Source organism: Carlito syrichta, unplaced genomic scaffold (genome assembly GCF_000164805.1).
Source record: "Carlito syrichta isolate Samal-C Ts95f unplaced genomic scaffold, Tarsius_syrichta-2.0.1 Scaffold123552, whole genome shotgun sequence".
Lineage (NCBI taxonomy): Eukaryota > Metazoa > Chordata > Mammalia > Primates > Tarsiidae > Carlito > Carlito syrichta.
In genome coordinates this window covers 26366-39319 of record NW_007067648.1, presented here as the reverse complement: position 1 = coordinate 39319, position 12954 = coordinate 26366, and the positions used below count along the sequence as shown (strand labels likewise).

Here is a 12954-nt window from a genome sequence, read left to right as displayed (position 1 = left end):
TTTTAAATGGGAAGGATTTTGCCATTTAGACTGTAAAATCCACATTTCAACTTGTGAACACTGAAGAGAAGAAGAGAGGACTCGTTTGTCTCTGAGAATAATTACTAAGTGCAGGCAACAACATGATATTTTGCAGGGCATTGTGCAAACCAGTAAACAGACAGGATTTTTGCCCTCATAGCTGACGGTATTCTGCAGGACAGAGCGTTAACTGTCACACCTGGGGAGTGGTTCTCTTTTTTCTGATTGTCAGCCATGCTAAGAAGACTGAGGACACTGCAGTGATGTGGGGTTCTTGCGCCCCCTTGTGCTTCTCTTGGGAAGCAAGCATTTCTAAAGCGAGCTTGTGAAGGAGAGTTAGTCAACCACGGAACCCTTTTCAGACAAACAGAGCTTTGCAGTTTTCACCATCTTTGCTGAACCACGATACTAGAAACAAGCCATCTATGACTTTAGGATTTGGGGCTAAAAAAAACTAAGAACAACTCAGCCTGTCTTTTATCTCTTTCTTTCATTCTTTAGAGACAGGGTCTTGCTATGTCATTCAGACTGGAGTGCAGTGGCACAATCAGCTCACTGCAGCCTCAACCAACTGGGCTCAAGCCGTCCTCCCATCTCAACCTTCTGAATAGCTGAGACTACAAGTGCACACTTCTTCATTCTTTTAGTGCAGGATTTTTCAACTTGAGCACAAGTGTCGTTTGAGGCTGTATAATTCTTTGTTGTGGAGGTTGTCCTGTGCATTGTAGAACGTTTAACAGCATCCCTGGCCTCTGCCCACTAGATGCCAGTAGTAACCTCCCCCCAAAGTTGTGACAGATAAAAATGTCTCTAAACATTGTCAGATGTCCCCATGGGGAAAAATTGCCCCCAGTTGAGAATATCTTGAGTACCTCAGAAGCAGGAATTCCACAAAACAGATTTTACTCATTGGAAGTTGAGGTTTAAAGAAAGTTACATATGATATATATGAAGGAGCTTTCCAAAAATTTAAAGTGCTCTATAAATGTTAGATAATTATTAAGAAATCTATATTTGCTTTTCTAGAAACCATAACCTTCTACTGTTCTGACTATTGAGAACTTACTGAAGCAAGAAGATCTAGGCCCTTGTCCTCCCTGGCTCTTCTTTTCTTTCCCTATGGCAATAATTAGGAGATAGAAAACTTAATAGGTATGTTGAAAATGAATGAGGTGAGAGTAAAGAAACTGGGGGCAATACCTGTCCTTCTTACCTAATCTAAATGACATCCTTTTGTTTCCACTCACACCTCCATTTTTGCACCCAGCAATAGCAATTTTCATTTCCAGGTCACATTCCTTTGACTTTAATATTTACACAGCAAACCTTTATTAAGGACCTCTTCATCCTAAACCTTAGATATTCCAAAAGAGATAGGACATACTACTTGTCGTAAAAGAGCTTACAAATCCAGCTAGAGTAACTGTTGAGGACTTCATTCTCATTCTCATTTTTTTGCAGTACCCCAAAAAGGAGGCAATAGGCTTAAGTGACATTTTGTATTAATTAAGTATTGTCTTCTTCAGCTCAGGTGATCTAAACAATAAGAGCTTTTTTCTTACTGAATTTATTTCTGAGACTGGAAGTCCAAGATCAAGGGTCAGCAGAGTCAGTGTCTGGTGAGGCCCCTCCTTGCGTTATTCATGGCCCCCTTCTTACTGTGTCCTCAGTGGCCTTTCCTCAGGTCCATGTGGGTGGAGAGAGAGGAAAGAGGCTCTCTGGTGTATCTTCTTAGAAAGGCTCTGATCCCACACCCTCATGACCTCACCTAAACCTAATTCCCTTCCCAAAGATTCTGTCTCTGAATGTCAGCACATTGGGGTGAGGGCTTCATCATATGAATTTGGGAAGGGAAACACAATTCAGTTCATAGCAAATATAACTTTCTCCCGAGTTTCAGCAGCTGTATTAAAAGGGCCTGGTTACCTTTTATTATAAATAACCTGTATCACGCATTTCTGAGGTGGAAGAGGGTAACACTCTGATTTAGTGCCCTTACCCTTTATAACACCTCAGAATACTTTTGCACTGCCTTTCTACAGCAAAGCCAGTGAGCTCTCTGAGTTTTCCTTTCCTAAATGAGTGACTTGTGAGGAAGTGAGGGAGGATGTTTGGGGGAGGCAGTACAGCCCTCCTTCAGACCCAGCCCTCCAGCTGAAACAGTCTGCCCATCCTCGTCCCCGGAAAAATCACCATCAGGGCTTCCTTTCTTCAGGTGTTGCTCATTCCTCGTGCCACCCGTGTGAAGTCCTGTGTGACCAGAACATTCTGTTAGACCTTCTCCTTGACTTTCTTCTTATTATTCAAAGTCATCGGGTGAGGGTTGGGGTGAATGTGGAGCGAGACAGTTCCAATGGAGAAATTCTGGTGTTGACACTGGTCATTGGTCACACTTTGAATTAATGTCCTAATAGGTTGACTGCTCCTCTGCTGTCTGGTAGGATGTGACATCTGTGTTTTGGAGGTTATAATTACCTCCTGCAAAGGAGAACCCTCACCTGTGCTCTTATTCTGTGTATTTATCAGCTATCACTTCGTTCTTTTGTTTATCTTAAAATGGCAGTAAGCACATTGTTTCAGCCCAGGGTTACTTGTATAGTGTAGATAGATATAGATATATAAATAATAGATTTATGTGATTGTTACAATTGTTAGAATTCTATCAATAAGGACAAAAATATGAATAGGAGCACGATTTTTCTCACAGTTAGCTGGCACGCCTGTATGACTTATGTTGTTTTATAGTTGTGGTTTGTGCTATATGTCTAGTCAACTATGTATATTCCCATTGCCTATCAATCACAGGTCAGCAGATTACATCGTGTGGGCCAACTCTGGCCTACTACCTGATTTTGTAAGTAAGGTTTTACTGAGCAGTCACACCCATTTATTTACATATTGTCTGGAGCTGCTTTCGCATTACAAATGACAGAATTAAGTAGTTGAAGCAGAGATTAGTTTAGAGAAATAAAATGTACTATGTGTGGGACTTGCCAGACTGTAGTATTTACCGTGCAGTACTGAACATCAGAAGAAAAAAGAAAAGAAGCATTCCCTTCACTTTTTTAGTGGCCTAGTGTAAAACTGCTCACAATCCTTTTTGAAAGAGTAAGGGGCTAAATACCAAAGAATGTATCCCCGAACCGGGATGCACATCGAGAAAAATGCCCTGAGCTTCTGTGGAGCTGGTGCTATCCTGAGCTCACAGACCCTGAGCTTCTGAGGGAGAGGAGAGCCGCCTGCAGAGCCCCCGGAGAATAGGAGAAGCCATCCGTGCCAGGTTCTGCAGGAGCTGGCTTCAGCTTGAGGGTTTGGTTTTTTTCCCCCTCAAGAGTCCAGTGCAAGTAATCGCTGCCTTTTTTCTCCTAGGGAGGTAAGTACATGCAGGCTGTGATTCAGTATGGGAAGATTGTGTCCTGGTTGGAGATGGAATATGGTTTATCAGAAAAGGAATCGAAAGCCTCTGAATCATTTCTGCTCGCCGCCTTTCTCAACCTGGCCATGTGCTACCTGAAGCTTAGAGAGTACACCAAAGCCGTCGAGTGCTGCGATAAGGTAGAGTCACGTGTGCGCTGGCCTTGAACTATTCCAGATCTTTCTCTATCCCCATCTTCTTTTGCTTCCTCTCAGTCAAAGGTTGGAGGGTTTTTAAATTTTTGTTTTATTTTTATAATGTCCTCTTAAATTTTATTTTCTACTCTATCTTTAAAATTTCAACAGCTTTGGGGAGAACAAATCATTTTTGGTCTGGGCTTTAAGAGCACCCACCACCCCCACCTGTGCACATTGTACTCAGTAAGTGATTTCTTGTCGTCTCCCTCTTAGGGTTTTTCATTTTGCTTTGTTTTATTTATTGGTATGTTTGGGATTGTTTCTCAGGAATTGGGAGATTCAGAAAGATTTTGATGACAGTCGAATTTTCCTGATACCTGACCTGTTTATCATAATACATTATAAATAACAGTTTTAACAAATTATTTTTTTCATGACCTTTCTTATACCTGTGGTAGTTGTATCAAATTAGACATGTAACTCCTCAGATTTAGTTTCATAAGAGCAATTTCAACTTATACTTTCTGGACTTTAATACAACAGACTAACTGTTCATATAAAGCATATATACAGTATACTTTTTACTATAATCATATTTATTCTGATCATAAATGATTTGAAAGACCCACAGAGCATCAACAGCCCTCTCTATTTTTATGTTTATGTGACTATTACCATTTCTGAGTACGAAACTTACAGTGCTCCTTAGCAGTGTTTGATTGCATGTGCTATTCTGATACATTTCTACACCAGCTGATGCTGACTAGTGTTTCAAGCATCTGGGCTCAGCATGAACAGTGTATGTTACACTATGGGTAAAAGCTAATCATTGGGTGCATCTTACAGGCGGATGTAAAGGGATAAGAACAACAAAAGGCAACAATTTTGTATATTATTTGTGAGATTATTTTTTAGTTTTGTGGATCAGTTGTTTTTCTATAACATCACACTAAATTTTTGCCTAAGAAAGGAATATTATTGTTAATTACATTGATAAAATGTTATGCTTCTTTTTTTGGTATAAAAGTAATATAGCAATTCAAATAGTATAGAAATGTACAAGAAAGTGAAACTACATTTGCAAATTCTCTTTGACCCTCTCTCCCAAGACTAGTCATTAATTTTGTACATATTTCTTCCTTTTTTTCCATACCTAGAGTAACGTATGTGTATATATATATCTCTCTTGCCCAGGCTGGAGTGCAGTGTCTATTCACAGACACAGTCCTTTCGCTCTGCTACCTCAAACCCCTGGCCTCAAGCAATCCTCTGGCCTCAGCCTCCTGAGTAGCTGGGATTATAGGCACATGCCACTTTGCCTGGCTATGTATATTTTTAAAATGAGAACATATAGATTTAGATGCAAATAGAGCTTTATAAGACATCCTTTCGTGTGTTATCAGTTCTTCATGTAGTTCTCCTTCTTTTTTTTTTTTTTTTTGTTGGAGTCTCACTCTGTCACCCAGACTGGAGTGCAGTGGCCGCTCCCGGCCACCGCAGCCACAACCTGCTGGGCTCTGGCGATCCTTCCGCCTCAGCCTTCCAAGGAGCTGGAACTACAGGTGCGCGCTACCACGCTCAGCTAATTTTTGATTGATTGTAGAGATGAGGTCTCCCCGAGTTGCCCAGGCGGGTCTCGAACCCGCGGGCTCAGGCAATTCACTCACCTCAGCCTCCCAAAGGCGCGGGATTACAGGCTGAGCCACCGAGCCCGGCTCTCCTTCATTTTTAAGATCTATAATGTATTGATTAAGATCCATTGTATGCATCTATCTATCATAATGTGTTTTTGTGGGTTGTTTTTTTTTTTGGTTGTTGTTTGTTTGTGAAGACAGGGTCTCACTCTGTCATCCAGGCTGCAGTGCGGTAGTGCAATTAGTGCCTGGCTAATTTGTTTTTTGTTGTTTGTTTGAGGTGGGATCTTGCTATGTTGCCCAGGCTGGCCTCGAATTCCTGGCTTCAAATGGTCCTCCTGCCTCAGCCGCCCAAAGCACTGGAATTAAAAGTGTGAGCCACCACACCTGGCCTATCATAGTTTCACTGATCTCCTTTGGTACAAGATTTCCAGGTTTTGAATATTACAAGTTATACGCCATCTGTCTTTGCTTACTTGTGGGATTGTTTCCATACATTGAATTCCCTAGAAATGGACGTACTAGGTCAAAAGACACGAACATTTACAGTTCTAATACAGAATATATTACCACTGAAGATTATCAGTATTTTTTCTTTTTTGTCATTATTGTTTTTTGGCAACAAGAAGCCCTATTTTTTTTTCTTGGTTACTAATAAAGTTGCACATCTTTCCTTTATTTGTATTTCTTCTGTGAGTTGACCAGGCACATCCTTTGACCTGATTATTTGTCTGTCTTCTATAGATTGAAACAGTCATATAGTATTACTGTTAACCCTTTGTTTGGCTGTAGGAAGGCTGTTCTTATTTCTTTTCTAACTTTGTTGATTGTATCTTCCTCTGTAAAGAAAGTTTTAATATTTACAGTCAAATCTTTGTTTTCCTTTCTGGTTAGAAAAATCTCCCCCACCCTAAGATTATAAAAATAACTCTGATATATTTTTATGGTTTTAACATAACGGGTCTAGAATTTATTTTTATGTTTGTGATGTGAGGTAAGAAATTAATTCTTTCATTTTCTATGTGGACAGCCACTATGCTGGTCCCATTTATTGCAAGGCTAGTCCTGTCCCTGCTGATTTACGTCCCCATCTTTGTCATTAGTAAATGTTCTAATAAGCAGACATATGACTATTTCCGAATGCTTTGTTCTGTTCCACTGAGCTGTTTGTCTGTATGCTAGTAGCCAAACTGTTTTAATTTCAGTGTTTTTTCATGTACCTTTTTCTCAAGTCTCTCTTTTCTTTTATTTTTTCAATTTTTTTCCAGCCATTCTTGGGCATTTACTTATTCCAGTAAACTGTCAATTGAACATCTTAAAGAGCCCCTCTCAAATCTCCTTGGGATCTTTCTAGAAATTATGTTAAATACAGAAATTAGTTTGAGTAGTATATTTTGGTCAGTATTATAGAATTATCTTGAGCTCCTCCCCCCTTTTTTTGAGTTGGAGTCTCACTCTGTCACCCAGGCTGGAGTGCAGTGGCATGCTCACGACCACTTAAGCCTTGACCTGCTGGGCTCAGGTGATCCTTCTGCCTCAGCCTTCGTAGTGGCTGGAACCATGGCACGTGCCACCATGCCCAACTAATTTTTTGATTTATTGTAGAGATGAGGTCTCACCAAATCGCCCAGGCTCAGGCAATCCTTTCGTCTCAGCCTCCCAAAGTGCTGGCTGGGATCACAGCCTTGTGCCACCATGCCTGGCCTAGAGCCCCATTTTTAAATTTTTAAATTTAATTTTATTTTTTTTGAGTTGGAGTCTCACTCTGTCACCCAGACTGGAGTGCAGTGGCCACTCCCAGCCACCACAGTCTCGACCTGCTGGGCTCCGGCGATCCTTCCACCTCAGCCTTCCAAGTAGTTGGAACAACAGGTGCGCACTACCACGCCCGGCTGATTTTTTGATTTATTGTAGAGATGAGGTCTGGCCAAGTTGCCCAGGCAGGTCTCAAACCCGTGGGCTCAGGCAATCCACTCACCTCGGCCTCCCAAAGCATGGGATTACAGGCTGAGCCACAGAGCCCGGCCGAGCCCCATTTTTTTTTAATATATCTTTTCCATCTCCTTTGGCAAGGGAGCTTTGATAAGCTACTTAACTACTGAATTTCTTATTAAAATTCATCCTTTCTAAAATACAGACTATTTGTTCCTAGGCCCTTGGACTGGACAGTGCCAATGAGAAAGGCTTATACAGGAGAGGGGAGGCCCACCTGCTCATGAACGAGTTTGAGTCAGCCAAGGGTGACTTCGAGAAAGTGTTGGAAGTGAACCCCCAGAATAAGGCTGCACGACTGCAGATCTCCATGTGCCAGAAGAAGGCCAGGGAGCATAACGAGCGGGACCGCAGGGTATACGCCAACATGTTCCAGAAGTTTGCAGAGCAGGACGCAAAGGTGTGTGCAGAACCCACCTCCAAGTGGATCAAGAGCTGACCTTGCCCAGAGAGTGGGAACAGTGAGACAACCTGAGAGACACAAGAATAGGAAAAACAGTTTCCATCTCATCTGAGGCTGGTTTGGACCCAGAGGTTGAGCAGGGCAGTTTCACCCACCAAAGGCACAAGTAAGGCCCTCACATGACTATGCAAGACATGAAAAAAATAGGTTCCCTTGAGGGTGTACTAAAGCTTCTGTTATTTTTTATAAACCCATCAGTTTTCTTCTCCAAGTAATACTTCCACTTTTTCTAGAAAATGGGTGATACAGGAGCCCTACCATCATGACCTTCACCTGGGGGTCAGGTGCCAACTTGACAGACATGGCAGGAGAGAAAGGGCAGCCTCTCTTATGACATAGCTGTACTCTGGCACCGAGAATATTGTCAACTCCCCAGCCCCATTAGCACACGAACTTCATTATTCAACAGCTATCCATGTGGCAAGCTGGTCATTTTAACCAAAGGAAAGTGAAAGCACCCACTCTAACTATGGGTACACAGCCCAGACCAGCCCAGCTGGACAACCTACATAAAATCATTGTAATACACTCTTGTTTACAGTCTGGAGCAGCCAGAAATCATTTCACATCTTTTTTCTCTAACCCTCTTGATTGCGTATTTCTTCTTTAGGAAGAGGCCAGTAAAGCAATGGGCAAGAAGACTTTAGAAGGAGTCACCAATGAAAAAGGAACCAAAAATCAAGCAATGGAAGAAGAGAAACCTGAAGGCCACGTATGACGCCACGCCAAGGAGGGAAGAGAGTCCTCGTGATCTCGGCCCCTCCTCAACGGGCTTTTACCCAACTCAGGACTGAACAGTGTTTAGTGTAAAGTTTGTTATAGTCTATGTGATTCTGGAAGCAAAAGGCAAAACCAGTAGCTTCCCACAAACAGCCACCCTGCTGCTGCCCAGTGGGTTCATTGAGGGGTGGCACGGGACCACTCCAGGTGGAAAAAAGCAGAAATGACCGTTGGTGTGGAGAGATTGAGCCAACAGCCTAAGTCCAGCTCATTTCAGTTTATGTCAACTTTCATATCCAGTTCAGGGTCCCTTGAAATAATTCTAACAATTTGGGGCTGTCTGTTAAGTTTTACATTTGAACTTCAACAGCACTGCAGAAACCTGTAAAAAAAATTGCTTAATGAATTTCTCCTTTCGTACAGGTGGGTGGGGTGGGAGAAGGAGGATGAGGTTTTGTTTTTTAACTGACTGAAGTGCTATGAATGCAACTTGTTGCATTTTTAATCAACAGAAGCCACAGTAGAAGAGGTTAGTGTCCCCTCAGTCCCACAGCAGTGTCACAGACTTGAAAGCCAGAACCTCAGAGGCCACTTGCTTGCTGACTCAGCCACCCCACACTCCCCCCCTTAGCAGCTTCCTGGTGAGTGAGAATGGGTTTCTGTCACAGCCAGCCTGTCCCTGGGGAGTCATTCTGTCATTCCTAAAACACCCTTCAGCAGTAATCACGAGCAGACGGGAGTTTCTGGATTTGCTTTTCCTGTTTTGGATGACATTCTGAGATGCTGAAATGTGAAAAGAGCAATCAGAATTGTGCTTTTTCCCTGCTCCTTTTAGGAAATAACATTGAAACTTCCTGCTAGCACCACCACTGTTCAGCTTCCTATTTCCATTCTAATCCTTGCTATTAAGAATTTAAGACTCATTCTTGCAATATTGGATCTATTTACATATCCATTTAGGATCCATGAAGCTTTTTTTTTTTTTTTGGTCTTTTTAAAATTACTGGCCCATAAAGCATATGTATACTGGTTTATGAAACTTTATTTACACTCCTCTATCATGCAAAATATTTTTTTGACTTTTTACTACTAAGTAGCTTAATTTTAAAAAGAGAATCCATGGGGTTAACAAATAAGTAGTTGCTCTTCTGCATTAAGGATTGTATCTGCAGGCTTGAAATGCAGTCGCTTTCTTTTCCCGACCTGGTAGCTTCTCTGTTCTGGTGTGAATTGTGATAGAGTTGAAAGCAGCATCCCATGGAGGTACATCCAGCCTCAGCCTCCAGTTCTTGAGCATTGAACTAGAGCAAATCTTAAAATGAATATGTACATGGAGTCGAACTTCAGTCCTTACGGGGGGACATGATTGTACATGGCTCTCTATTCCCACAGCTTGAGAAACACACATGGGAATGCACATGGCAACCCAAAGAACATTCGCTTAAACCCAGAACATCTCACTGTTTTGAATCCTAAAAGCACTGGCAGTTATATTTTAGATTCATTATTATTTTTATGGTGGTTTTAGCAAAAGACATTCACGATTAGGTTAGGACCCACCTTAAACCTAAAAATTAAGTCATTTCCTTTTATACTGGTTTTCTTGACCGTGGAACAAATGGATTAAATTGTGCGCTTTTCCTTCAATGATAACTAAAACCCCTCTAATTTCTCATTTATGCTTTTGTCTTTTTTCATGAAATATTTCCTTTAAAAGCGCCAATCTTATCTAGGAAATATGAACAGCAAAAGTTGATTTTGCTTATTTGCTAAACTGTTTGATGTGTGAAGCTCCGTTGACTAGAGCATGTTTCCAATAAATTCAAGACTGAGGATGTTCCTAAGGCCAGTTAACGTTTGGCAGGTAACCAACAAGAAAACAATTCCAAAAACTCAGATGATCCTAGCCAGCTGTCTCCCAAGTGTATATCATGGGTCACTAGGAGCTGGGGAGAGGAGAGGAGGAGTGCATGAGTGCAGGGTGCCCGTTCCACACCAGAAGACACTTCACATATTCTTGTCTCAAACTCAGTCACCTGACACAGTTTGGTAGAAATCAGCAAATGTCTTTGAACCACCTTTTAGACTGCTATGGATTGGTGAGTCAGCAGATGATGAATTAAAAACGAATTGCTTTTTTTAAAAAAAAATCATTTAGATGCACTTTTTTGGTGTTCTTTAAATAAATCCAAAAAACAAACCTGATTTCCCATTGTTCTTGGTTTTGCTTAAATAATTTTAGGGAATGCTGCTTTGATTAAAATACCATGGCAGGAGTCAACTTGAAGAAATGTTTCAGAAAAGTGGCAAGAAACAGTATTGTCCTGCTCTTTGCTCTAAGGGACAAGATGAAATCTACATTGGGGTAAAGGTAGTGGAATGATGTATCTTTGCTAAGATGAACCCAATCAGAAAAATAAGAGTTTTGTTTGTTCATTAACCAGTGGATAGTTCACCTTTTTTACTGATTATAAGGTAGGCTCAGTTTGTGAGAGAAAATTTAGTTGTGCCCTTTAGTAAACACATATAAGCATGTAAACATAAATAAGCATATCTTTGGCGCTGTTCTGTATGGAGCCTGCTTTTCCTAAGTGGCATACTTCATCTGATACTCATCGTTACAGGCACTGAAGGCCTAAGGAGATGAGGTCACAGAGGCTGCAAGTCCTGACTGTCCCACTATGATAGAAGGTGGAGTGGGGCTACCCCTTTCTCCAGGAGGACCTCTGAAGTCTGCAGAAGGCTGATGTGAGCTCTAGGCACCTTTTATTCCCTCTGACTTCTTTACTTCATCTCTGGATTTGAGTTACACTCCTCCTTCTTTGTTGTTAAGTTACCTGGTAATGAAATAATTCCCTTTATATGCATGCTTTTTTCTAAATAAATAATGATCACAGTAGGGCTCTTGAGGACCAGTCAGAGAGAGATTTCTGGCTATAAGTTTGTGGTTTCAGTAATTCAGAGGCAACCTGCACACCCTCCACAGCGTGAGAGTGGCAGTGAGGAGCTCTGTCCGCTCTTCCTGGGCTTGAACTTTCCTTTTAGCTTGGTGCATTAGAATACTACATTCTCTGAGACTGGTACCCTGGGAGACTGGTAATGAAATAATGCCTGCAGACTTTCTCTCCCATGTGTCTGACATGGAGATTTCTGTGAGAGGTGATGAAAGGATACAGAGAGAAGGCACAACTGTGGTGGCATTGCTACTTGCACAGTTTGTTGTCATGGGGCGTGGGGCTGCCCCTTTCTCCAGGTGGGGAACTCGCCTGTGTGTTAACAACAGGCGGCTGCCTTTTGTTTAAAGCATGCTCTGGGCCAAGGAACTTCAGCGTCAAGTGCTTGTCTTTTCAGGTCCTGAGGTATTAGATCCTCACCACCCACCAACTTGGAATCTGGTCGGAGCAAGAAAAGGTGAAAAAGTTTTGTGCTCTGCTAATTTTGAACTGCCACTTAAATACTCATGCTTAAAGGGATCCTGCTTTTTTTCTGGACATAAACTCAAGGGCAAATGGTAAGACCTCCAGTGGTCTGTGCTGCACGGCTGGGTATCTACAAGGAGTAGGGTAGGTATCAGCTTCTGAGAACAGTGCATAGGAAGAACTGGCCTGCACCCGCAGACTGAAACTGGTCATAATTACCATTTATTGAGTGCTTCTTATGTGCCAGGCACTTAATCGCTCTTTCCACTGACCTCCCAAATATAAAAAGGCCAGGAATGGTGATATATGCCCGTAGCCTCAGGAGGATGGAGTGAGCCCAGGAGTTTGAGGCTGTAGTGATCGTACCTGGAGTACCCTGCACTCCAGCCTATGCAACATAGCAAGACTTTGCTTCTTTAAGAAAAAAATGAATATGGTTACTGCATCATTTCCACCTTCCAGATCTCACACAAGGTCATGTGGTCCTTGTTAACCCAGACTGTGCAAGGAAGGAATTCTGGAGCATGTTTTCCAACTTGGCTTTGGCACATTACAAATGGTTCGAGTGTCCAGCCTGGGCAACATAGCGAGACCTTGTCTCTACAAAAAAATCAAAAAAATTAGCCGGGTTTGTGGTGTGTGCCTATAGTCCCAGCTACTTGGGAAGGATCGCCTAAGCCCAGGAAGTCAAAGCTGCCATGAGACGTGATCGTTGTAAATGTGCCACTGCACTCCAAGCTGGACAACAGAAACCCCTACTCAAAAACAAACAAACAAAAAAAACCCACCAATAACAATAAATAAACCAAATGTCTAAGCCTTTCTTGATACTAAATACTTCCAGCCCAGGCCTGCTTGGAATGTTGTGTTTCCTAAGATAACGTCTTACTATAGGCATTATGACTTGGCTTAAAGCTATCTCCGTAAAGTTTCTAAGGAAATAAGGCAGAAGAGCGAGTTGTTAATGATTAATATTTGGGGATGCAATGACTTGTCTTTGTACTTGGTCACTTGATTTTGTGACTTTGTATTATATCTGCCTACAACCAGGCTTCCACAATGAGGACTCCTGATTTTTTTTAGTCTAAAAACATAAACCCAGCCGGGCTCGGTGGCTCAGCCTGTAATCCCGCGCCTTTGGGAGGCTGAGGTG

General features: G+C 42.0%; 1 protein-coding gene and 1 long non-coding RNA gene across 3 annotated transcripts in view; both read left to right on the top strand.

The window, feature by feature from the left end:
• The first annotated feature begins 1101 nt into the window (after positions 1-1101).
• On the top strand, positions 1102-10587 carry LOC103249832 (peptidyl-prolyl cis-trans isomerase FKBP5). 2 transcript variants are annotated; one of them, XM_008048451.1, is made up of 4 exons: positions 1102-1173; positions 3391-3576; positions 7360-7599; positions 8273-10587. In XM_008048451.1, the coding sequence occupies exons 2-4, from the start codon at positions 3403-3405 to the stop codon at positions 8378-8380; spliced, it is 522 nt and encodes a 173-aa protein (XP_008046642.1). In that variant the 5' UTR covers positions 1102-1173; positions 3391-3402; the 3' UTR covers positions 8381-10587. The 2 variants fall into 2 exon arrangements, with proteins under 2 accessions (XP_008046642.1, XP_021563395.1); XM_021707720.1 differs by lacking the exon at positions 1102-1173 and having other exon boundaries at positions 3343-3576.
• A 110-nt stretch (positions 10588-10697) lies between these two features.
• Positions 10698-12954, top strand: part of LOC103249831 — a 5682-nt gene continuing 3425 nt past the window's right edge. The window contains exons 1-2 of the long non-coding RNA XR_503643.1: positions 10698-11130; positions 11734-11793. This is a non-coding gene — a long non-coding RNA (uncharacterized LOC103249831). The remainder of the gene's footprint in view (positions 11131-11733; positions 11794-12954) is intronic.

Bases quoted from the DNA above. Each gene is read 5' to 3' on its own strand.
- LOC103249832 (XM_008048451.1), top strand. From the start codon at position 3,403: ATGCAGGCTGTGATTCAGTATGGGAAGATTGTGTCCTGGTTGGAGATG. The intron at 3,577-7,359 runs GTAGAGTCACGT...ATTTGTTCCTAG, and splicing joins CCGTCGAGTGCTGCGATAAG to GCCCTTGGACTGGACAGTGC. The intron at 7,600-8,272 runs GTGTGTGCAGAA...TTTCTTCTTTAG, and splicing joins TTGCAGAGCAGGACGCAAAG to GAAGAGGCCAGTAAAGCAAT.